At 39.3% G+C, this 23,964-nt stretch overlaps 1 protein-coding gene across 3 annotated transcripts in view; it reads left to right on the top strand.

Annotated features, from left to right (window-relative positions):
• The window catches only part of Ccdc18 (coiled-coil domain containing 18), a 102,893-nt gene that overhangs the window by 30,209 nt on the left and 48,720 nt on the right, over positions 1–23,964 (top strand). For all 3 annotated transcript variants that reach the window (XM_087584636.1, XM_087584634.1, XM_087584635.1), the window contains 6 exons: positions 2,260–2,480; positions 5,262–5,372; positions 12,577–12,708; positions 16,651–16,785; positions 16,887–16,964; positions 20,526–20,642. In XM_087584636.1, the coding sequence (XP_087440762.1) occupies positions 2,260–2,480; positions 5,262–5,372; positions 12,577–12,708; positions 16,651–16,785; positions 16,887–16,964; positions 20,526–20,642 (794 nt within the window). The remainder of the gene's footprint in view (positions 1–2,259; positions 2,481–5,261; positions 5,373–12,576; positions 12,709–16,650; positions 16,786–16,886; positions 16,965–20,525; positions 20,643–23,964) is intronic.

The following is a 23,964-nucleotide window of genomic DNA, read 5'->3' as shown; positions in this document are numbered from 1 at the left end:
TGTGACATCCATGTTTATTACTACACAGAATGGATGTGCAAGTGTTCTGTGTGTTGGCGTTGTCTCTTGTACATAGAGTGGTCTAGCTACAGTATGTTGATTGTAAAGGTTTGAAAACTTCTAGGTTTGGCAAGTTGGCTTAGTGGGTGAAGGTGCTTGCCACCAAGTGTGATCATCTGTGTTCAGTACCAGGGTCACACAGTGAGGAGAGGACTGATTCTAGAAAGGTGTCCTCTGTTCACATGCATTCTGTGGCACATATGCATGCACACATATACAACTTTTCTTAAGAAAAACATCTATTTTGATGTCCATAATGACTTCATATTGTCATTTGTTCTTGATATTAGCCATTCTACTAGTGTGGGGTGGGCTCTCTAGGCAAATTTAATATGCATTCCCTTGATGGCTTAATATGTTGAATTCATTTTCAAGCCATTATTGGCCATTTTTGTTTGTATTTTTTTTGTTAAGCATTCTATCCACTTCATTAGCTCATTTATTGATTAGAGTTTTGTTGTTTAATTTTTACTATTATTTAATATTGTAGATATTCACATGTTTGACCTGTAACTGGCAGACAGTGCAATACACATTTTATTCTGATGATTGATTTACCATGCAGAAACTTAAATTTCATACTAATCTCATTTATCAATTCTTATGACTATTATCTCTGCAATTGGAGTTCTTAAAATCCTTGCCTATATCTTGAAGTGTTTTACAATATTTTCCTCAGATAACTTTAGAATTTCAGATTTTACATCAAGGTATTTGTTCATCTTGAATTGTTATACAGGATAAAGGATAGGGATCTAATTCATTTTTCTCCTTATAGAAATCCACTTTTCCTTGCACATTTTCTTAACATATTCTTTTTTCTAATGTGCATTTTTGACACTCATCAAAAATTAAGTGCTATATTTGTGTGGGCGTCTTTGTGGGTTCTCTACTCCATTGGTCCGCCTAGTACTAATGCTCTTGTGCCAGTACTTTGCCGTTTGCCATTACTTTTCTGTTGTTGTCTTTTTTTTTTTTTTTTTGGAGACAGGATCTGTGTATGTAGACCATGCTGGCCTTGTGCTTACTAGATCCATCTGCTTCTGCTTCCCAGGTTCTAGAAGTAAAGGTGTGGGATACCATGCTCAGTAATACCATGCTGGTTTTAACACTACAGGTCTGTAATGTAAATGAGATCAAGTGTTGTGATACCTCTTGTATTCTTCCTGCTAAGCATGGCCTTAGTTATTTGTGATCATTTATGATTCCATATAATGGTGAAACTCGTTTTTTAATTCTGAAAAAATCATTGGAATTTTGATTGATATTATTGAATTGAATCTGTAGTTTGCTTTGAGTACTATGGTCATTTTCACAATGTTAATTCTGCTAATCAATGAGCATAGGAGATCTTTCCAACTAATATTCTTTTCAGTTTCTTTCTACTGTCTCTTAAAATTTTCATTATAGAAGTATTTTATCTCCTTAGTCACTTCTAGGTACTTTAAATATTAGATCATGTTGTCTACAAATTGGGATGATTTAACTTACTTCTTTACTCTCTGTATCTTCCCATCCCCATTTCTGTTTGTTTATTTGTTTGTTTTTTCTTGTCTTATTGCTCCAGCTAAGACTTGAAGCACTGTTAAGACAGTGGTCCCTCTTGTCTCATTCCAGGTTTTGGATTGAAATGTTCTTCATTTTCTCCCCTTTAGTATAATAGTGGCCAAAAGTTTTGTTGTATACAGCTTTTATTATGGTAATATATAGTCCTTCTATGCCTAGTTTCTTCAGGCTTTTTTTTTTTTTTAGATTTATTTATTTTATGCGTAAGAGTACACTGTAGCTGTTTTCAGACACACCAGAAGAGAGCATCAGATCCCATTACAGATGGTTGTGAGCCACCATGTGGTTGCCGGGAATTGAACTCAGGACCTCTGGGAGAGCAGTCAGTGCTCTAACCGCTGAGCCATCTCTCCAGCCCCCAGGTTTTTTTATTATGAAAGAATATTGAACTTTATTCAAGGCCTTTTGTGCATTAATTGAGATGGTCATATGGTTTTTGTCCTAAAGTTTTTTTATATATTACACCTACTAATTTGCATATCCTAGTTTATATTATAAACTAAATATAAACCAAATAAAATATAAACTATCTTAGTTTATATTATAAACTAAACTTTATTATTAAATCTTTCAACCATTTAAGTTGATTTTTGATTCCTGAACTTTTAGTAAGAGCAATATTTTTAATTTCAGAAAGCATAAAGGATCAAGGTCAGCAGACAGTGAACAAACAGTATGAAAGAGAGAAGCAACGACTTGCCACTGGAATAGAAGAACTGCGTGCTAAGCTGGTACAGATAGAAGCTGAGAACTCTGACTTGAAGGTTAACATGGCACACAGAACTAGTCAGTTTCAGCTAATTCAAGAGGAGCTGCTAGAGAAAGCTTCAAATGCTAGCAAACTAGAAAACGAAGTAAGTTTGGATTTACCTGGGTTAGAAGTGATAAAGTTTGAGATAGAAACATATTATTACTATGGGATTTTGTTACTATTGAAATCTTGATTTATAAGTCTTTGGAAAATGGTACCATATAAGTTATAAATTCCTTTTAAATCATACTGGAAATGTATGTTTGATTTATATTGAAATTAGGAAAATACTACCTCATGGCTAAAAGATCTCTCAAATTTGATAGAACAAAACACAAGTTATATAATAATAATAATAATAATAATAATAATAATAATAATAAATGTTTGTAGGTCTTAGACTGTGATTTGAAGAAAAGGAGTGGTATTATAGGATTTCAAATTTTAAAGATTTATTTATTTATTATGTATACAACATTCTCCCTGCATGTATGCTTGCATGCCAGAAGAGGGCATGGGATCCCATTACAGGTGGTTGTGAGCCACCATGTGGTTGCTGGGAATTGAACTCAGGACATCTGGAAGAGCAGTCAGTGCTCTTAACCACTGAGCAATCCCTCCAGCCTTCCTAATTTTAGCTAACATCAGAGCCACCTTGGAAATCTGTTAACCTTAAGAGTTCTGAGATTCTGGCAGTTGTACTCAGATGAATAACTCATGAATTCCCATTTTAAAACATTGCACATGAATCTGATGCTGTGGTTATAATCTGAAAAGATAATAATTCATGTTTTCATTATATCATTAGTTCCTTTTTAAAAAGTTATATGTTTATCCTATTTGTTTCTATATGGCATATTTCTTCTGCTTGTAGAACTTCTAAAAAGTTTTCTAGTGCAAATCTACTAGTATAAAAATTCTTGGGGTTGGGGATTTAGCTCAGTGGTAGAGCGCTTGACTAGCAATCCCCAGCTCCGAAAAAAAAGAAAAAAAAATTCTTACAGTTTTTGTCTGAGAAAGTTTCTTCTTCATTCTGAATGTTTTTTATTTATAGATTAGAGACTCTCATAAGCCCCTTAAAATAAATCTTTTTAAGTTGGAATTTTCTTTTACAATATATTTGGTTCATATTTTTCTTTTCCCTCAATTCCTCCCAGATCTTCCCCATCTCCTCCCAATCCACCAAACTCTATGCCATTTCTTTATCTCTCTCTTTATTAAAAAAAAAAAAAGGAATAGGCAAACAAAAGGGAAAAATACACAATTTCCTCAAACCCAAAAGAAACACATACATACCAAAAACATAAAAACAGAACACCCCCCAACCTAATAACAAAAGTCCAAATGCCCTACCGAAACCACTACTCTTTGTGTTTACGTTTACTGCAAGAGGAAACTTCTCTGATAATGGATGAACGAGGCACTGATCTATGAGGATAGCAGAATGGCGTTAGGACTCATTGGTGTGTCCTTTAGCAGAACAGTAGTATTTGGTTTTTCCCTAGGTTCATGGCCTTTCTCGTCCTATTTGGGTTCTTGGCCACCCCAACAGCGTCAGGCATGGGTTCCATCTTATCGAGTGCGCCTCAAGTCCAGTCAGAGAGGGGCTGGCGACTTCTACCACTGTTTGTGCCACCATTACACCAGCATCTCTTGCCGACAGGCCACTGTTTTAGATTGCAGGGTTTTAGCTAGGTTGATGGTTCCCTTTTCCCACTAGTAGGATGCAGGATACCTTCCAGTTTGATGGACACCAGTCAGTAGGGTGCAAGAGGCTCTAGTTAGGCACCAGTTCACTTCTCCATGTTCAATGAGATATATAGGTGTTGTCTTCAATAATTGGGCTTTACCATCAGTTTATGGTGAGGAACCAGGAGCCTTGACAATAGCCTGAGATGTTTGAGGCATTGTCTCCCTGTTTATGGTAACTCCATTTATGTTTCTTTTGTGTGTGTGTGTGTGTGTGTGTGTGTGTGTGTGTGTGTGTGTGTGTGTGTAGGGATGGTTCTATTAAAAACTAAGTTGCATTCTCTTTGACCGCTGAAATGACTTTTAGTGTTAGTTGCCCCTCCCTATATTCCTTCCCCTACCCCTCTTCCATCCCTCTCCCAGTTCAACTTCTCCTTGTTCAATGAGATATATAGGTGTTGTCTTCAATAATTGGGCTTTACCATCTGTCTGTTTATCGTGAGGAACCAGGAGCCTTAACAATAGCCTGAGATGTTTGGTAATTGAACTCAGGTTCTCTGCAAGGGCAGCAAGTATTCTGAACCACTGAACCAAGTCTCCACCTTTGACTTTATATTTTCAGACTTATAACCAACTGTAATGAAAATACTTTTTACATAGAAACTTATAGCTATGGAAAGGAGATTTAGTTAACTTATAATTACAACCATGTGTCAAACTTTGGAAATGCTGATTATAATAACCTTTAAATCATAAATATAACAGAAAAGCAAAACAAATATAGCATAGTCTACTTGAACATATTAAATACAGTGGAAGAAAGAGAAATACGAAATACTTATCTCTACCTTTTTTACTATTTTGTTTTTTTTTTCTAAATTCTTCTAATTTGTGTTGTTTTTTTTTTTTTTTTTTTTTTTTTGGCCAGTATTTGGGCTTGAGTGGAGGCTTAGCTCACGTTAGGAAGGCAGTGTACTGACAAGTTGCATCACCAGCCTAATTTTCAAGTAAGGTAAACTAAGGTTATTCACTGCATAGTCTAAGTATCCATTACCATAAAACGTTTTCCAGGTTACTACAGTGTAGTCAGTCAGGCTTTGGAATGAGGAGCAGATATTGACTTTAAGATGCAAGTTAGTACTTTTAAAGCTGTGTTTTGTGTTTGGTTTTTTTTTTTTTTTTTTTTTTTTTCCAGATGACGAAGAAATGTTCTCAACTTTTAATTCTAGAGAAACAGCTGGAAGAAAAAATTAATGAATATTCTTCTATTGCTGCAAAAAATGCAGAACTTGAACAGGAGCTCATGGTAAAATTTACCTTTTTGTTTTTTTAAAGTTGTTATGTCTATTTAATTTATGATATATTTGACTTTGAAGTTACTTTGTTGGTTTCTAATTGATATTACTGAGTTAAAGGTAATACTGCACTGTTACTCTTTCAGGACCTCTAGCCTGTTTTTCTTTTGTGTTTGAAATTGCAGCCTTAACATTCAGTGTGCACATTTACACTTGCTATGTCTTTTTCATGTGTGGAGCTGCCCTCAGCCATGAGTGCATAGATAGCATCTAGACATCAACACTGGGTGATTGTTTTTTATTTTTAAGTTTGTTTGTTGTGAGACAGGATCCCACTATATGGTCCTAGCTGGTCCTGAACTCACAGAGATCTTCCTGCCTTTATTCCCTAAGAACTGGGATTGAAGGCCTCTGCCACTACACCAGACACACTGAGTATCTTCCTGTGCATGTGGAGATCAGAGGACAGTTTTCAGAAGACAGTGGATTCCAGGGGCTAAATTCAAGTCATCGGACTTGGTGCCAAGTGTCTTTGCCCTGGAACCACTTTACTCTGTTTTGTGTTTTGAAGTACTGGCTGGAGTGTGTTGTAGAGAGTCCCTTCTCCAGTCACTTGTGCTCTTGCGTTTGAGTGTCTGTTTTCAAACTCTGTTAGGTTTTCTGCTGTAGACTGTAGGGAATACTTGTTCTTAGTGCTTGGTTTTAACCCTAGCTCCTTCTCCTACCCAGTGGAGTCTTAGGTCTGCTATCCTAATAGTATACCAGATTTCTGCAAGTTGTGGCTGTGTTTCTACTGCTTCATCTCCTCCTAGTCTTCCTCCTCCTCTTCCTCTCCTCCCATGTCTGCCTCCTCATGTTTTTCTTACCTTTCCTTCACCTCCAATATCTCTCTTCTACTTATCTAAGTCTATAACTGTATTTTTTATTTGACCCATTGTGCTTTTATCTCTTAACATTTCTGTCTGTATTTCCAGATCTCTCTGTGTTTCATTTTAACCTACAATGTTACCTTATTTTATACATATTGATTATTTTCTCATCTGTTTTGCTAGTTTCCTTGTTGTATAGTTTACGTGCTTATACAATCCTTGGATTTATGCCATTAATCCATACATTTGCTTGTTTGTATCCTCTTTGAGATCATTGATTTATTTTTAATTTTTCTTTCCTTGGAAATACAGTTTTTATATAATATAATCTGAATTCAGTTACTCTTCCCCTTCCTTCTCAATTCCTCCCCCACCTCCCATCTCATCTACATCCATAATAATAAAATAAAGTGAAATAAAAGAACCAAACAAGTTGGAGTATGACTAAGCAACCAAACAAGAAAAAGAGCCAGAGAAGAAGCATAGAAGTGCATATAGACAGACACACATGTCAGTACACACAGCAATCCTATATGAATCCTATAAGAAGTGCATATAGACAGACACACATGTCGGTATACACAGCAATCCTATATGAATCCTATAAGAAGTGCATATAGACACAGACACACATGTCAGTACACACAGCAACCCTATATGAATCCTATAAGAAATGCATATAGACACAGACACACACATGTCGGTATACACAGCAACCCTATATGAATCCTATAAGAAATGCATATAGACACAGACACACACATGTCTGTACATATAGGAATCCCATAAAACTTAAAACCATGCCACTTCTTTTTTTTTTTTTTTTTGTTCTTTTTTTTCTTTTTTTTTCCGGAGCTGGGGACCGAACCCAGGGCCTTGCGCTTCCTAGGTAAGTGCTCTACCACTGAGCTAAATCCCCAGCCTTAAAACTTAAAACCAAAGTCAAAATACACAAAGCACTTGCAAGGGGAAATAAAAAAGTACCCTGACTTAATGTTATGAGACAGAGAGCCTCCAAAGATGTCATTGAGTTCATTTTATTTCGGCCATCTACCTTAAGAGTGGTTTGTTTCCCCAGTGAGACTCTCTTGGAGAAAATTAAGTTTTCATTTTCCAGTAGCTACCAATTGGAGATCACTCTAGGTTAGGGATGGGGGTGTGTGTCTACTTCTCTGCTCAGCTTAGGTGTGGTGTGGACTAGTAAAGGCCCTGTGAATGCTGCCACCGTCTCTGAGTTCAGATAGATGTGTGACCAGCAGTGCTGTGTCAGAAGGACTTGATTCTTTGGTGTCTTCCATCTCTCTGGCTCTTAAATACTTTCTGCCTCCTCATACCCAAGAGTCCTGCAGGGAGGGATTGAGTGGAAACATTCTTTATAACTGAGTGTCCCAAGGGCTTTCACTGTCTGCATAATGTCTGGGTCTGCGGCTCTGGACTTATTACCATCTGCTTTAGGAAGAAGTTTCTCTGATGACTGAGGAAGCCACTGGTCTATGAGTGCAGCATAATGTGGTTAGGAGTCATTTTGTTACTGTTTCTTTAGCAGAGCAGTATTCCCCCTAGTTTCCTGGCCTATCTGGTTTCAGACTCTTGGCCTCCCAAACAATTTTGGGTATGAGTTTCATCTTGTGGAGTAGGCCTTAAGTCAGATCAGTTATTGATTGGTTACTCCCACAAGCTCTACTCCACTACTGCACCTCAGTATCTTTTAGGTAGGTCATTTTTTGGAGGTGGAAGGATTTGTAGCTGATTGGGTGTTTAGCTTTTCCCTTTAGTAGTGCCCAGAGTACTTTCCAGTACCATGAATGTAGGGGGAGCCTCTATGTAGGAACCAGCTCAACTTCTCCTGTTCAGTGAGTTGTGTAGGTTCTGTCTTCAACAATAGCACCTTACCGTTAGTTTGTGTAGAGCCACCAATAGCTTTGGAAATAGCTTGGGTTGTTTGGGGGTTCCCATGGGGCTCCTTGGGCCAACAACTTGACCATGTAACCCATTCTCAGTACTGGCAGCTTCATTTGGTGCTGAGAGATGTCCACTTGGGGCTCTGTGTCCTGCTGGTTTCCATATGGTCCCTCAAGTGGCCCTTAGCTTTAGCTGTCCCTCTGTCCCTCTGGATTCCATCCTTCATCCCCTCTTCCCTCTCACTCCACTTGATCCATACATTCCAGTCAGTCCCCACCCTACCTCATCTATAGTTATTCCATTTCTCCTTACCAGAGAGACCACCCTCCCCTCCAGTCTCTTACTCTATACGTAACCTCTTCAGTTATTAGTCTGTAGCATGTGTGTAATGACTTGACAGCTAACATCTACATATAAGTAAATACGTATCAAAAATCTAGCCATTTGATTTTTCCAAATGACGACTTAGGATCTAGATGCTGTGGTGAAAGCCTGTTAGCTCAAAGAGGCAGAGAAAGCACCCAGCTGACCTTCCTACTCCACTGACTTCTCAGAAGAAAAATGTCCAAGAAGGAAAAGGTCTTTCTCCTTCTCCCCAATGTCTTAAAAATGCTTCAACTCAAAGACCATTCTTTCTGTTTACTTATGTTCACTCCCTGTCAGCTGTTTGCTTGCTCCACCTCTACCTACAGTTGTCTTTATTTAGCTCTTGGATTAAAGGTGTGTACTAAGGCTGAACCATACCACAAGTACAGTAGACAAAAAGCTCTAGGATCAAAGGCTGAGCTATATAACTAGAAATAGATTCTTTTTTTTTTTTTTTTTTGGTTCTTTTTTTTTTTTTTTTTTTTTCCGGAGCTGGGGACCGAACCCAGGGCCTTGTGCTTCCTAGGCAAGCGCTCTACCACTGAGCTAAATCCCCAACCCCCAGAAATAGATTCTTACAGTTCATAATCTAGGGGTTCACAAAAGGATCAAATCCTGGAAAAAAGGTCTTCAATTCTGCTCCATTGATCAATGTATCTCTTTTTGTGCCAATATAATACCGTCTCTGTAGTACAATTGAGGTCAGGGATGGTGATACCTCCAGAAATTTTTTTAATTGTTATTCAGGTTAGTTTTAGCTATCCTGGGGTGTGTGCGTGGGGTGTGTGTGTGTGTGTGTGTGTGTGTGTGTGTGTGTGTGTTTACATATGAAGCTGAACACTGTCAAGTTCTTTGAAGAATTGTGTTAGGATTTTGGTGGGGATTCCATTTAATCTGTAGGCTGCTTTTTGTAGGATGGCCATTTTTATTATTTTAATCCTGATCCATGAGCATGGGAGGTCCTTTTATATTTTTATATTTTCTTTGATTTCTTTCTTCAGTGTCTTTTTTATTGGATATTTTATGTATTTACATTTCAGATGTTACCCCTTTCCTGGTTTCCCTCTCTTCCATCCTCCCTCCCCCTGCTTCCATGAGGATGCTCCCCTCCCACCCACCCACTCCCACCTCACTGGCATCCCCTACACTGGGGAAATGAGCCTTCACAGGACCAAGGGCTTTTCCTCCTATTGATGCCAGACAGTGCCATCCTCTGATACATATGCAGCTGGAGCCATGGGTCCCTCCATGTGTACTCTTTGGATGGTGGTTTAGTACCCAGGAGCTCTGGAGGGGTCTGGTTGGTCGATATTGTTGTTCTTCCTCTGGGGTTGCAAAGCCCTTCAGCTCCTTCAGTCCTTTCTTTAACTCCTCCATTGGGGTTCCCGTTCTTAATCTGATGGTTAGCTGCAAGCATCCTCATCTGTATCAGTAAGGCTTTGGCAGAGCCTCTTAGGAGACATCCATATCAGGCTCCTGTCAGCAAACACTTCTTGGCATCAGCAATGGTGTCTGGGTTTGTTGTCTGCATGTGGGATGGATCCCCAGGTAGAGCAGTCTCTGGCTGGCCTCTCCTCAGTCCCTGCTCCAATCTTTGTTCCTGCATTTACTCCTGTGAGTATTTTGTTCCCACTTCTAGGAAGGACTGAAGCATCCACCTTTTAGTCTTCCTTCTTCTTGAGCTTCATATGGTCTGTGAATTGTATTCCAAGCTTTTGGGTTAATATCCACTTATCGGTGAGTGTATACCATGTGTGTTCTTTGTGACTGGATGATATTTTCTAGTTCCATCCATTTGCCTAAGAATTTCATGAAGTTAATTGTTTTTAAAAAGCAGAGTAGTACTCCATTGTGTAAATGAACCACATTTTCTGTATCCATTCCTCTGTTGAAGGGCATCTGGGTTCTTTCCAGCTTCTGGCTATTATAAATAAGGCTGCTATGAACATAGTGGAGCACGTGTCTTTGTTATATATTGGAGTATCTTTCGGGTATATACAGGGGAGTCCTCAGGTAGGACTATGTCGAGTTTTCTGAGGAACCACCAGACTGATTTCCAGAGTGGTTGTATCAGCTTGCAATTCCAACAACAATGGAGGATTGTTCCTCTTTCTCCATATCCTCGCCAGCATCTTCTGTCACCTGAGTTTTTGATCTTAGGCATTCTGACTGGTGTGAGTTGGAATCTCAGGGTTGTTTTGATTTGCATTTCCCTGATGTCTAAGGGCATTGAACATTTCTTTAGGTATTTCTCAGCCATTCTATATTCCTCAATTGAGAATTCTTCGTTTAGCTCTGTACCGCATTTTTTAATAGGGTTATTTGATCCTCTGGAGTCTAACTTCTTGAGTTCTTTGTATATATTGGATATTAGCCTTCTATCGGATGTAGGATTGGTAAAGATCTTCTCCCAATCTGTTGGTTGCCTTTTTGTCCTATTGACAGTATCCTTTGTCTTACAGAAGCTTTGCAATTTTATGAGGTCCCATTTATCCATTCTTGATCTTAAATCATAAGCCTTTGGTGCTCTATTCAGGAAATTTTCAGTGCCCATGTGTTCAAGACTCTTCCCCACTTCTTTTCTATTAGTTTGAGTGTATCTGGTTTTATGTGGAGGTCCTTGATCCACTTGGACTTGAGCTTTATTCAAGGCAATAAGAATAGATAGATTTGCATTCTTCTATATGCTGACCACCAGTTGAACCGGCACCATTAGTTGAAAATGCAATGTCTTAAAGTTTTTATTTTATAGATCTTTTACTTGTTTACTTAAAGCTACCCTAAGATATTTTGTATTTTTTTTCAGGCTATCCTGAAAGATATTGTTGTCTTGATATTGTTAATTTTGTATCCTGCTTCTTTGCTGAAAATTGGGTATTGAAATCACCCATTATTGGTATGAGGGTTGACATGTGATTTAAGCTGTAGCAGTGTTTGTGTTATGAATGTGGGTCCTCTGTGTTTGGTACATAGGTGTTAAGAATTGCAGCATTCAGCTGGGCAGTGGTGGCACACATCTTTAATTCCAGCACTCAGGAGGCAGTTTGAGTTTGAGGCTGGCCAGGTCAATAGAGTGAATTCTAGGATAGCTAGGGCTACATAGAGAAACCCTGCCCCAAACAAATAAACAAACAAGTAATAACTGCAATATTTTCATGGTGGATTTTTTTTATTTGATGAGTATGTGGTATTCTTCTCTATTTCTTTTGAGTATTTTAGTTTGAAGTCCTATTTTGTCAGATTTTAAAATGGCTGTACCAGTTTAGGTCTTAAGTCTGGTTGCTTGGATTATTTTTTTTCATCCTTTTATCCTGAGATAATATCTATCATTGATGTTAAGGTGTTTTTCTTGCATGCAGCACCAGGCGGATCCTATTTTCAAATTCATTCTGTTATTCTTTTTATTGGGGGAATTGAGACCACTGATCTTGAATTTATTACTGAACAGTTTTTGTTGACTCCTGTTATTTTTTTGTGGTGTATGTGTGTTTACCCCCTTTCTTTTAAAGGATTTTATTTTATGTACATGAGTACACTGTCACTGTCTTCAGACACACCAGAAGAAGGCATTGGATCCTATTACATGTGGTTGTTGGGAATTGAACTCAGGACCTCTGGAAGAGCAGTCAGTGCTCTTAACTGCTGAGCCATCTCTCCAGGCCCTTTGTTTCTCTTATTTTGAATTGCTGGTCTAGGATTATTTATCCCCTGGTTTTTGTTTTGTTGGTGGTAGTAGTGGGGTTTTTTGTTTTGTTTTGTTTTTTGTTTGTTTGTTTTTTAAAGTGTGGCTATCCTCTTACTAGTTAGGGTTCTTTAGAGTACAGAACTTACAGAACAAATCCCGCCCCCCCTCCGCCCCCGTCTCTCTCCTTCTTCCTCCCTCCCTCCCTCTAAAGAGAGAGACAGAGACAAAGAGAGAGAGAATTTATTACAATGACTTACAGGCTGTGTTCTAGCCAGCCAGTCCAACATTTGCTGCCTATGAATAGAAGGTCCAAGATCCAGTTTATTGTTAGATTCATGTAGTTTTATTTCAACTTGGCTTTTTCTTTTATTATTATTTTTCTTTTATTTCTAGGAGAAAAATGAAAAAATTAGAAGCCTAGAATCCAATATCAACACAGAACATGAGAAAATTTGTTTTGCTTTTGAAAAAGCAAAGAAAATTCATCTTGAACAGCATAAAGAAATGGAAAAACAGATTGAACAAGTAATATATTCTTTAATACATTCTAACCTAAAAGTTCTTTATGTTCCAAAGAAGAAACAAAGGCTTAAAAATTAATAATAAGGGGTTGGGGATTTAGCTTAGTGGTACAGCACTTGCCTAGGAAGCGCAAGGCCCTGGGTTCGGTCCCCAGCTCTGAAAAAAAGAACCAAAAAAAAAAATTAATAATAAAACCTGCAATAAGAATCTAACTCTTTCATAATAATTTTCCAATGTTCGTTTTCTTTTTTTCTTTTCCTTTTTTTGGTGGTTGTGTTTGGTGGGGGTGGGGGTAGGATGTCACTATAAATTTCTTGCTGTCCTGTACTCAACTCATTCTGTAGACCAGACTAGCTTTGAACTCACAGAGATCCGTTTGCCTATGCCTCCCTAGTCCTTGATCAAAGACTATGCCCCTTCACAAGGCTCCAATGTTTGTTTCTTTATTTTTTACTTTTCATGGTTCTGGTGATGGAGCCCAGGACATTGTGCATATTCAGCAGATACTCTCCCAGGGAGATGGCCCAGCAGACATAGTTGCCTACTTCCAAGCCTGATGACTGGAGTTTAAATTGCAGACCCCACATAGTGGAAGGAGAGACTGTTAATTGAAAGTTGTCCTTGAACCTTCATGCACTTAAACACAAAATGAAATAAAGTGTAATACTCTTTATTTTTCAAGAACACATAAGAAAGTTTCTAAAAGTGTTCAGTAAAATTTATAAATTGGTAATTAGTTTGACCTAGAAGTTTAAAAGAATTAGAATCAAAAGATGTATATCATCACCATTGTAAACCATAAAATACAAACTGAAGTATTCCACTCAGGCTGAACCAGTTCTTGGTATGCAAGGTGGATCTCTGTGAGTTCAAGGCCACTGTAGTCTCTATGGCAAGTTCCAGACCAGCAGGAATACATAATGAGATCTGGCTTTTCAAAACAAAATATAATAAGCATAGTTGCATATTTTTCCAAAAGAAATTTTAGATCTATGTAGTTTGACTGGTAACTTCTTCCAAACACTGGAGGAAGAAATAACTGATACTGTAAGTTGACCAGAAGATGAACCACCTTAAGTACAAAAGTGACATAAAGACAATAAAAGCCACTGTGTTCTCATTAGAATGTGAAGGGGAGTTGCAGGGTTTCAGGGAGTCCCCACTCAGACCATACGCGCCACCTCAGTCAAGCAAGCATAGTGTGCTGAACTCACACCACAACAAAATATGACTGCTTAGAAAACAGTTTGACATTTTCTAAGTAAAAAGTGCTTCATATATTTCCCTATAATCCTAGTTATTTGTCTTAGGACATTGGAAACCTAGTTTATAATAAAGCCTGCAAATATGCTTTATTGTAGATTACTCATAGTTGTTAAAACTGGAAACAACCCTGCAACTTCCTTGGATGAATGAATAAACTATGATTCTGGGTTGTTGTTTTTTTGAGGCAGGGTCCCTTGTAGCCCAGGCTGGCCCTGTACTTGCTATGAACCCTAAACTGTGTATTAGAGAACAGGTCAGTGAGTGACAAGGTCTGAGTGTAAAAGGCCAGCACAATGTTAACTTGAGAATACAGGAGCTATTCTATAACCTGTGTTTGCTGTTTCCTGAGTTTATGTGTGTGGAAATTTGAAAGCATAGGGCATACAGAGATATACAGAGATAGCATGAAAACTGAGTTTGGTCCCAAGCACCCATGTAAAAAGACAGGGGAAGTGGGTCATGTTTTTAATCCCAGCACGGGGAGGTAGAGATGGAAAGATCTCTCGGCCTTGCTAACAAGGCAATCAAGCAGTATCTGTGTTACAGGTTCAGTGATCGACCCGGTCTTAAAAAACAAGGCAGAGTATGATTAAGGAAGTCAAACAACACCAGCCCTTGACCTGTAAATGCACATGGACACACATCTGTACAGAAATACAAACACATAAAAACCCTAAAGTTAAAAAAAATGATTACTATATGTGATGTTTGTATATGTTTGGCCCAGGGAATAGCATTATTAGGAGGTGTGACCCTGTTGGAATAGGTGTGTCACTGTAGGCATGGACTTAAGACCCTCATCCTAGCTGCTTGGAAGCCAGTCTTCCACTAGCAGCCTTCAGATGAAGATGTAGAACTCTCAGCTCTGCCTGCTCCATGCCTCCCTGGATGCTGCCCTGCTCCCACCTTCATAATAATGGACTGAACCTCTGAACCTGTAAGCTAGTCCAATTAAATATTGTCCTTATAAGAGATGCCTTGGTCATGGTGTCTCTTCACAGCAGTAAAACCCTAAGACACTATTTAAAGTCTATGGGCTGAAGAGATAGCTCAGTAGTTAAGGTTACTTGCTACTCTTTGAGAGTACCTAGATTCATTTCCCACCAGCCATATCTTGTCCATTTGCAACCTCTTAAAACTCTAGTTCTGAAGATCTGATACCCATTCTGTCCTTTACCGGCAGTCACATATGATGAACAAATGTGCACTCCAGCATACACAAAAGTTACATAATTCATCTGTGTATGGTGGCACATACCTGTAATCCTGGTACTCAGTCCGTGTGGCATACATAGTAAGTTCTAGGCCAGCCAGAGCTGTAATACAGAGACTCTGCCAATAAACAATAAACAAATGGATAGGCAATGGTGTAGAATTGTTAGGACCTTATTTTATGTCTTCTAAACTGTTTTCTTTCCCATGTTTGTAAACTGCCTATATGTAATGCAATCATCCCTTTAGATCCTTGGGAAATTCAACCCACAGATGCTTCCCTGAGAATGCTCAAATTCTTCATGTAAAATAACCTAAATTTGTGTATAACTTCTCTCTACATTCTTAAATGTCTATAGAGTACTTGTGATAGCTAATTCAATGGAAATACTATATAAATTGTTACTATGCTTTATTGTTTAGGAAATAGTCACATAGTCAGTAGAGATAAATGTTTTCAAATATTTTCATTGTGTAGTGTTGGCATATACAGATTGCAGAACCCTTTGATGTGGAGAACACATACAAATAATAGGGAGTGACTGGATGATATACGTATACACACGCTTAAAGTAAACGTAATTCTAAGCCACTGCATTTCACTAAATGGTTTGTGTTTGAATTATGTTCAGAATCATGACTTTTTATAAACTTTATACACTTTTTCCACTTTAGGATATTATTTTATTTTGATTTGAGATGGTGCAGGATTAAAGTGCATGCTGCACCAACATGAGGATCCGAGTTCGGGTCTCCATTCCTCTCACAGAAAGCCAAGTATCAGTACTCCCAGTGCTTAGCAGGTAGATCCTAGAACTCAGTAGCCATCCAGCCTAGTGTACTATTAAACTGGACTCAACGAAAGAGAAAGCTTACGTTCTCAAAAAGTAAACTGGTAGAAAATAGAGGGAAGACCACTAATAGAGACCTCTGGGCTCCATACATGTGTAAATACACACACACACACACACACACACACACACACACACACACTCATACACAGGCACAGGCACATACAAATAACAATATATTTTTTTTAAAGTTTGCTTTTACCGGGTTTTGATTAAATTGTGGAGAATAAGAATTTTTGCTTTGGGCAGGAAAGATGACTCAGGTTAACAGTGCTTGACTGCTCTTTCAGAGGTTCTGGGTTCAAATCCCAGCAACCACATGGTGGCTCACAACCATCTGTAATGAGATCCGATGCCCTTTTCTGGTGTGTCTGAAGACAGCTACAGTGTACTTATATATAATAAATAAATACAATCTTAAAAATAAATTGACCAGTCAATGATAAAGACGAGTGGAAGAAAGGGGAAAGAGATAGGCATATATTTAATTTTTTAAATTAGAAAAACTCAAGGAAATTTTTAAAATGCAAAAATTTACATCATTTCAAATATATTTATGTTTAAAGTGTTCCCAGTGTTTTTAAAGTGTATATGAAAACCGTGTTTTTATATTTAGCTTGAAACTCAGCTAGAGAAAAGAGATCAACAATTTAAAGAACAGGAAAAGACTATGTCCATTTTGCAGCAAGATATACTGTGTAAACAACATCACCTTGAATCACTAGACAGACTCTTAACAGAAAGTAAAATGGTAAGAGCTTACATCTTAGTTAATGTTTCCGTAAATTTTATATATTTCAATATTTATTTGCAATCATAACCATATATTTTCTTAACAAAATTTGTTTATAGGAAATGGAAAAAGAAAATATGAAGAAAGATGAAGCTTTGAAAGCATTGCAGATTCATGTGTCTGAAGAAACAATCAAGGCTAGTATAGTTGTACACTCTCTGTGTTTCTGTGTGTGCGTGTGTATGTGCACACATGCATGTGTGCCTCTCCTTTTGATAAATTATTAAAAAATTGTAATGTGTAAAAGTCATTAAAGGGCTGGGGAAGTGGCTGAGTGGTTAAGAGAGTGTACTGTTCTTGAGTAGGACCTGAATTCACTTCCAGCGGTCTGTTGGGCAGTGACAATGGCTTGTAGCTCCAGCCTCTGGGGAATCCCATCTCTTTTTAGTTTCAGAGTACACACAAAGGTATCTTTAAATAATTTGTTTTTTTATCTATTGTTGCAGCTCATTAGTGTTAGCAATGAGAAATAACACAGAAGGAAAGCTCGTGTGTATACACATCTTCCCCAACAGGCACAAATATAATTTAAACAACCTTAAATCCCTCAGTCTTACTTTGTAATTTGTAAGATAGTCTTCTGACCTAGCCTGGAGCTTGTCACTTGAGCTGTTTTGCCTGGTATGTGAGCTTCAGTGATGTGCCTGTCTCTGTCTTCCTGACCCTAGAATTATATACACATGCATGCTGACATCGCTGACTGCTGAGCTAGTGCTAAAACCTGACCTGTGACCTGACCTGTGAGTGCTTATCATGCAGGCACTCTACTGCACGAGCTGTCTGCCCAGCCCGACAGTTAAACCTTTATTTATTGTTATGGATCTGGGCTCACTCAGATTCACTGTGACCATAAATAGATTTTAGCAAGGAGAGGCTTTTGTTTTAGATACTGGCATCCATTGTGGAACCACAACCGTACTTAAGAGCGCTCCCAAGAGGTAGCACCATATCAGCTCGAGGTTTTATAAGGCAAAACCCACAGATTGCATGTTTTCTGTCTATGTGTAGGCAGGGTCTCAGTTTAACATGATGTCTTGCAGTTGTCCTAGTCAGCTTTTGAGCACAGTAAGCAAGAGTCAGCTTTTGAATTCAAAGTTGAAATAGTACTTAGTGTGTGACCACTACTCACCATCTTGTTAGAACACAAATTTTATAAGAACATTAATTTAAAAATAGTTTCTATGTCTGGGAAATGGACTGCTAGGGTACAACCTGTTAGAGTTAGAGTTACATGTTAGAGGCATTTTGTGCTGTTTGGTGTCTCAAGCATAGTCAGTCTTAACTTTAAATGTAACATTAACCATCACTCCACAGTTACTCCTGTAGCATTCAATAATTTTTTTTTTTTTTGGTTCTTTTTCTTTTCGGAGCTGGGGACTGAACCCAGGGCCTTGTGCTTCCTAGGTAAGCGCTCTACCACTGAGCTAAATCCCCAGCCCCCAATAATTCTTTAACATTTATTGTCATGTCAATTCATTACAGATGTAATAGTAAACTTAATTTCAAAACTTAGTGTGCAGGTCAGGCAGAGGTAGCCCCGCCTTTAAGAAGAGTCTAGAGGATTGCTAAACGGTTGAGGCTAACCTGGTCTACATCATGGGTTTCAGGCTCCAGAATAGTACTTTTTGAAAAGCTGGGGGAAAGGTAAATAACTTTTCATGTAAGGTTGTAGGCACGGAACTTTCATTAAATAATATTCCATAGCTGTTAAACTCCTAGTCTTTAAATCACCTAAAATATCTAAGCAGTGTTTCAAATATTAATGGCCAGAGAAGAGATATGAACTCAGAAAATGAATGAGTTATACATTGAATATTTTCTTTTTGGTGCCTTTAAAAAAACTTTTTATTGGCTCTTTGTAAATTTCATCTCATGCACTCCAATCCTAATCTTCTTCTCCCCTCATAGCTGTGTTCTACCCTTGCAGCCTCTCCCTCAGCAGAGGGGAAAAAAAATCTCCCTGTGGAAGTTGTATACCTTTGTCCACTCTTCTTTGCTTTTAAGTGTTCACTGTCATGGGTTATGGGTTGTTGTTCTGGTACAGACTTCTGGCTTCTGTTACACTATCAATACTGGAACTTCCTCACCTAGGCCATGGATATCCTGTAGTTTGGGATCTGAAGATTGACCTCTTTATACACACCAGCAATTCATGACAGGGTAGATGTTGGGGAGGTCAATCCAAAGCCCTGGGTCTGGACCTAAGAGTTATCTAAGCTGGTCAACCCACCAGCTGTCCTCCACCAGCTCATCCTACACTGGGATGGGCTCTCCTGTCCTGCTCCTGACTGACCTAGTCAGTGCCATAGCCAGCAGACAGCAGAACCACCGTGGGGCTGGCTTCTCACCCCCATGCCATCAGGGCCATCTCTACTGTGCTGCCCAGGTGATTTGCAGGGTCATCTCCCCTGCTTTCATGATCTCAGGGATAGGTGTCCTGCCTGCTGTAGAGGGGGAGCAGTGAAGATGAGTGAAGGGGCCAGCCCTACCACAGTCTACCCTCAGGGCTTGTTTACCTGCAAATCCTGTAACTAGAGCTAGCTCTCTTGCTTCTGGGTGATATGCAGGCCCATTCACCAGATTACTGCAGCTGACTAGGGATGGCGTCAGCTCTCTTGATCTTATTATGCCCCCAGGGTCAGCTCTCCAACGATGCCAAGGTAATGGTGGAGCCAGTTCTGAACACCTCAGACATCAACATGTTCCTGGGCAGCAGTCCAGACGAGGTGCTAACAAACCCTGCTGCAGGCCATGGATCCAGACTAGGTGCTAACAAACCCTTGCTGCAGGCCATGGTCCAGACTTGGCCCCCAGTGGCACCACAGGCTAGGATACCACCTGGTCCACTGGCTACTCACATCAGACTGATCCTCACTATCTTCAAGTCTGCCGTTCTGCCTCTCCTCATTGTTCCCACATCCTTCTCTGCTCTATTTCTCCCCGCTCTTATTTGCTCTCAGAGTCTCTGAGTGGGGTTATTTCAGGAGTGCCCAACCAATGCATTATGGCACCAGACAGGGCTCATCTTGGGAATAGTCTGTCCCCCAGGCCTGCAAAGCACTGGGCTGGTGGTTATCTCGGGCTCCTTCCTTGCTCAGGCTCACCTGCGTGGCCGCATGCCAGGGTCATGTACTGGGCTCACCCCTGCCTAGGACCTTCGAATTCTTCTAATCTCTGGTTTGCTCTTGCCTAGCCAAGTGGCTCCAGGCTCTGGCCTGGGCTCCCTGCCCTGGGAGCCCCTCTGGGCTGGATTGGTGGTCTCAAGCTTGCTTTTTTCAGGGAGTGTTAGACTCGTAATCGTTGAGGAACCACACTCAGGACACCAGGCTTGTATAGCAAGTGCTTTTGTGGCTTAGGCACCTCACTGGCCCTGCTTCAGTGTGTAAAGCAGTAAGTAACATTAAGAGACAGCTCTGAAACATTGTACATATAATAAACACGCACTGATGTTAATTCATTCAGTTAGTACTGATTTGTTTCCATTTATTTGCTTATTTATTTACTTGTTTATTTTTGAGACAGACTCTTCCTATATAGCCCTGGATCTCCTGCATCTCACTGTGTAGACCAGGCTGACCTGGAACTCAAAGGTTAGCCTTCCTCTGCCTCCTGAGTGCCAGGAGAAAGGCATGTACCTCCACATCCAGCCTTGGTTTTTCTTGTTTTTTGATGGTATATTTTGCTTGTTTTGACTTTAGGTCAGACAACTGGATTCAGCATTAGAAATCTGTAAGGAAGAACTTGCTTTGCATTTGAATCAATTGGAAGGAAATAAGGAAAAATTTGAAAGACAGCTGAAGAAGAAATCTGAAGAGGTAAGTTACTCAAATTCGTAGGCAAATGGTTGGAACTGGAAAATATCATCCTGAGTGAGGTAACCCAATCACAGAAAAAACACACATGGTATGCACTCACTGATAAGTGGATATTAGCCCAAATGCTTGAATTACCCTAGATGCACAGAACACATGAAACTCAAGAAGGATGACCAAAATGTGAATGCTTCACTCTTCTTTAAAAGGGGAACAAGAATACCCTTGGCAGGGAATAGAGAGGCAAAGATTAAAACAGACACAGAAGGAACACCCATTCAGAGCCTGCCCCACATGTGGCCCATACATATACAGCCATCCAATTAGACAAGATGGATGAAGCAAAGAAGTGCAGGCTGACAGGAGCCGGATGTAGATCTCTCCTGAGAGACACAGCCAGAATACAGCAAACACAGAGGCGAATGCCAGCAGCAAACCACTGAACTGAGAATAGGACCCCCGTTGAAGGAATCAGAGAAAGAACTGGAAGAGCTTGAACGGGCGCGAGACCCCATATGTACAACAATGCCAAGCAACCAGAGCTTCCAGGGACTAAGCCACTACCTAAAGACTATACATGGACTGACCCTGGACTCTGACCTCATAGGAAGCAGTGAATATCCTAGTAAGAGCACCAGTGGAAGGGGAAGCCCTGGGTCCTGCTAAGACTGAACCCCCAGTGAACTAGATTGTTGGGGGGAGGGCGGCAATGTGGGGAGGATGGGGAGGGGAACACCCATAAAGAAGGGGAGGGGGGAGGGGGGAGGGGGGAGGGGGGAGGGGGGAGGGGGATGTTTGCCCGGAAACCGGGAAAGGGAATAACACTCGAAATGTATATAAGAAATACTCAAGTTAATTAAAAAAAAAAAAAAGAAAGAAAGAAATTTTGCAAGGTTTTTTTTCTTTTTAAATGTATGACTTCTCTGTCAGCATGTATACCTGCATACCAGAAGAGGGCACTAGAACTCTTTCTAGATGGCCGTGAGCCACGATATGGTTGTCGGGAATTGAACTCAGAACCTCTAAAAGAGCAGCCAGTGCTCTTAACTGCTGAGTCCTCTCACCAGCCCCAAATTTGCTCTTATGGTTTTGTTTTATTTTTAAATAGTATATTCAATATACTTTATTTTGTTTGGCATTTGTAAAGACACGATTGGTCTAGGATATCCAACAGTGACTTCAGACTCACTAAATAACTTATACAGAGCTGATATAGAACTGATATAGAACCTAAGTTCTACTTGTCAAGTGCTGGATTACAGGTGTGTTTAGCCATACCTGGTTTTGGTGCTGCTGGAGATGACACCCAGAGCGGCTAGGTACCCCAGGTTGCTTTTCTATTACTGTGGTAAGACTATGACCTAGGCAACATAGAGGAGAAAGAACTTATTTGTGACTTCCAGCATGAGAGGGTTAGAATCTGTGACCACCATGATAGGGAGCATAGCGGCAGGCATTGCACTGGTGCAGTAGCCAAGAGCTTATTGAGACACAGCCAGGAGGCAGAGCACTAACTGCAAATGGATGAGTCTTTTGCAACCTCAAGCCCCACCCCAGTGACATACCTCTTCTAACAAGGACACACTCCTAAAACAGTTTCACCCACCAGGTACCCAGTAATATGCCTTTGAGAGCCATTCTCTTTCAGATCACCACACTAGGCAGAATCGTTAACAACTGAGTTACATCCTTATTTCCTTAATATGCTTAAAAAGTACATCTTTATATGTAATATATATGACATTAAAATATTTTAAATTATATATTCTTTAAAGAACAGACTATTTCATTACAGCATAAAATATACCTTAAAATTCAAATTCATTTATTTTTTAGAATCAGAGTAATAAGTTACAAGTATTACAGAATAATTTTAATATAAATTAAATAATATCTAAGGCATTGTTTTAGATTTAGGAGAATAAAATTCTTAAAAATTTTTATTTATTTTTTATTTTTTGGTTTTTGGTTTTCAAGACAGTGTTTCTCTGAGTAGCCCTGGCTGTCCTGAACTCACTCTGTAGACCAGGAAGCTCTTAAAATCAGAGATCTGCTTCCTTCCTGAGTGTTGGGATTAAAGATGTGCACCATCACTGCTTGGCCAAAATTAAAAGTTTTTGTTTTTGTTTCTTCTTCCTGTATAAGGGTTAAGAATCAGGTTTAGAGGGGTTGGGGATTTAGCTCAGTGGTAGAGCGCTTGCCTAGCAAGCGCAAGGCCCTGGGTTTGGTCCCCAGCTCCGAAAAAAAAAAAAAAAGAATCAGGTTTAGAAGCTCGACATGGTGGTGCATTCTTATAATCGCAGTACTTGGATGACTGCCTCAGGAGGATCCTGAGTTTTAGGTGACCCTGAACTACCTAGTTTTTTGTTTTTTTGTTTTTGTTTTTGTTTTTTTTTTTAAAGTAAAAAAATTGTATTGGGGGCTGGAGAGATGGCTCAGTGGTTAAGAGCACTGACTGCTCTTCCAGAGGTCCTGAGTTCAAATCCCAGCAACCACTTGGTGGCTCACAACCATCTCTAATGAGATCAGATGTCCTCTTCTGGTGTGTCTGAGGACAGCTACAGTGTACTGATATAAACAAAAATAAATAAATCTTTAAAAAAAATTGTATTTCCTTAGAAGCATTCAGAATGTCAACAAAACAGCCACAATCTTTTTGCAATTACAGAGTGGTATTCAGTTAACAGAACAACAATTATCTTTGTATAAGCTGTATCAGAGACAACTGAAGATGAAAAAAAAAAAACCCAAAAAGAAAACCAAAAGAAAAAAAAAAGGAAAAAAAAAACAAACAAAAAACAAAACCAAAACCAAACTACTGGGGCTGGAGAGATGGCTCAGTGGTTAAGAGCACTGACTGCTCTTCCAGAGGTCCTGAGTTCAAATCCCAGCAACCACATGGTGGCTCACAACCATCTGTAATGGGATCCGAAACCTTCTTCTGGTGTGTGTGATGACAGCTACAGTGTACTCACATACATACAATAAATAAAAATCTTTAAAAAAAAACCAAACTACTGTCCCCATATATAACTAATTTGTGCTGTGTACCAACAAGAACCTGCTTTAATTTTTATGTCAATTTACAACCCCCAGACTGTACCAGGCAAGGTTAGTGGCTATTGAAAATACCACCAGGACAGGGCTAGCTAAAGACACATTCAGTAGTGTGTAACTATACAAAAAAAGACACTGCACAGTTTAGAAACAAATCTTACACAGCCTTGCATTTCAATTTTTTTCTTTAAAAGGAGTGAGTTGTGTACAGGGGAGTTAAATGCTTTATAGATAAGAAAAAAACTGCGGTAGAACCAGCTTCTTCCTC

This window comes from Rattus norvegicus, chromosome 14 (assembly GCF_021556685.1).
Source record: "Rattus norvegicus strain SHRSP/BbbUtx chromosome 14, alternate assembly SHRSP_T2T, whole genome shotgun sequence".
NCBI classification, from domain to species: Eukaryota; Metazoa; Chordata; class Mammalia; order Rodentia; family Muridae; genus Rattus; species Rattus norvegicus.
Note: the sequence above shows the minus strand (reverse complement) of the source record. Positions and strands in the feature narration are given on the sequence as shown.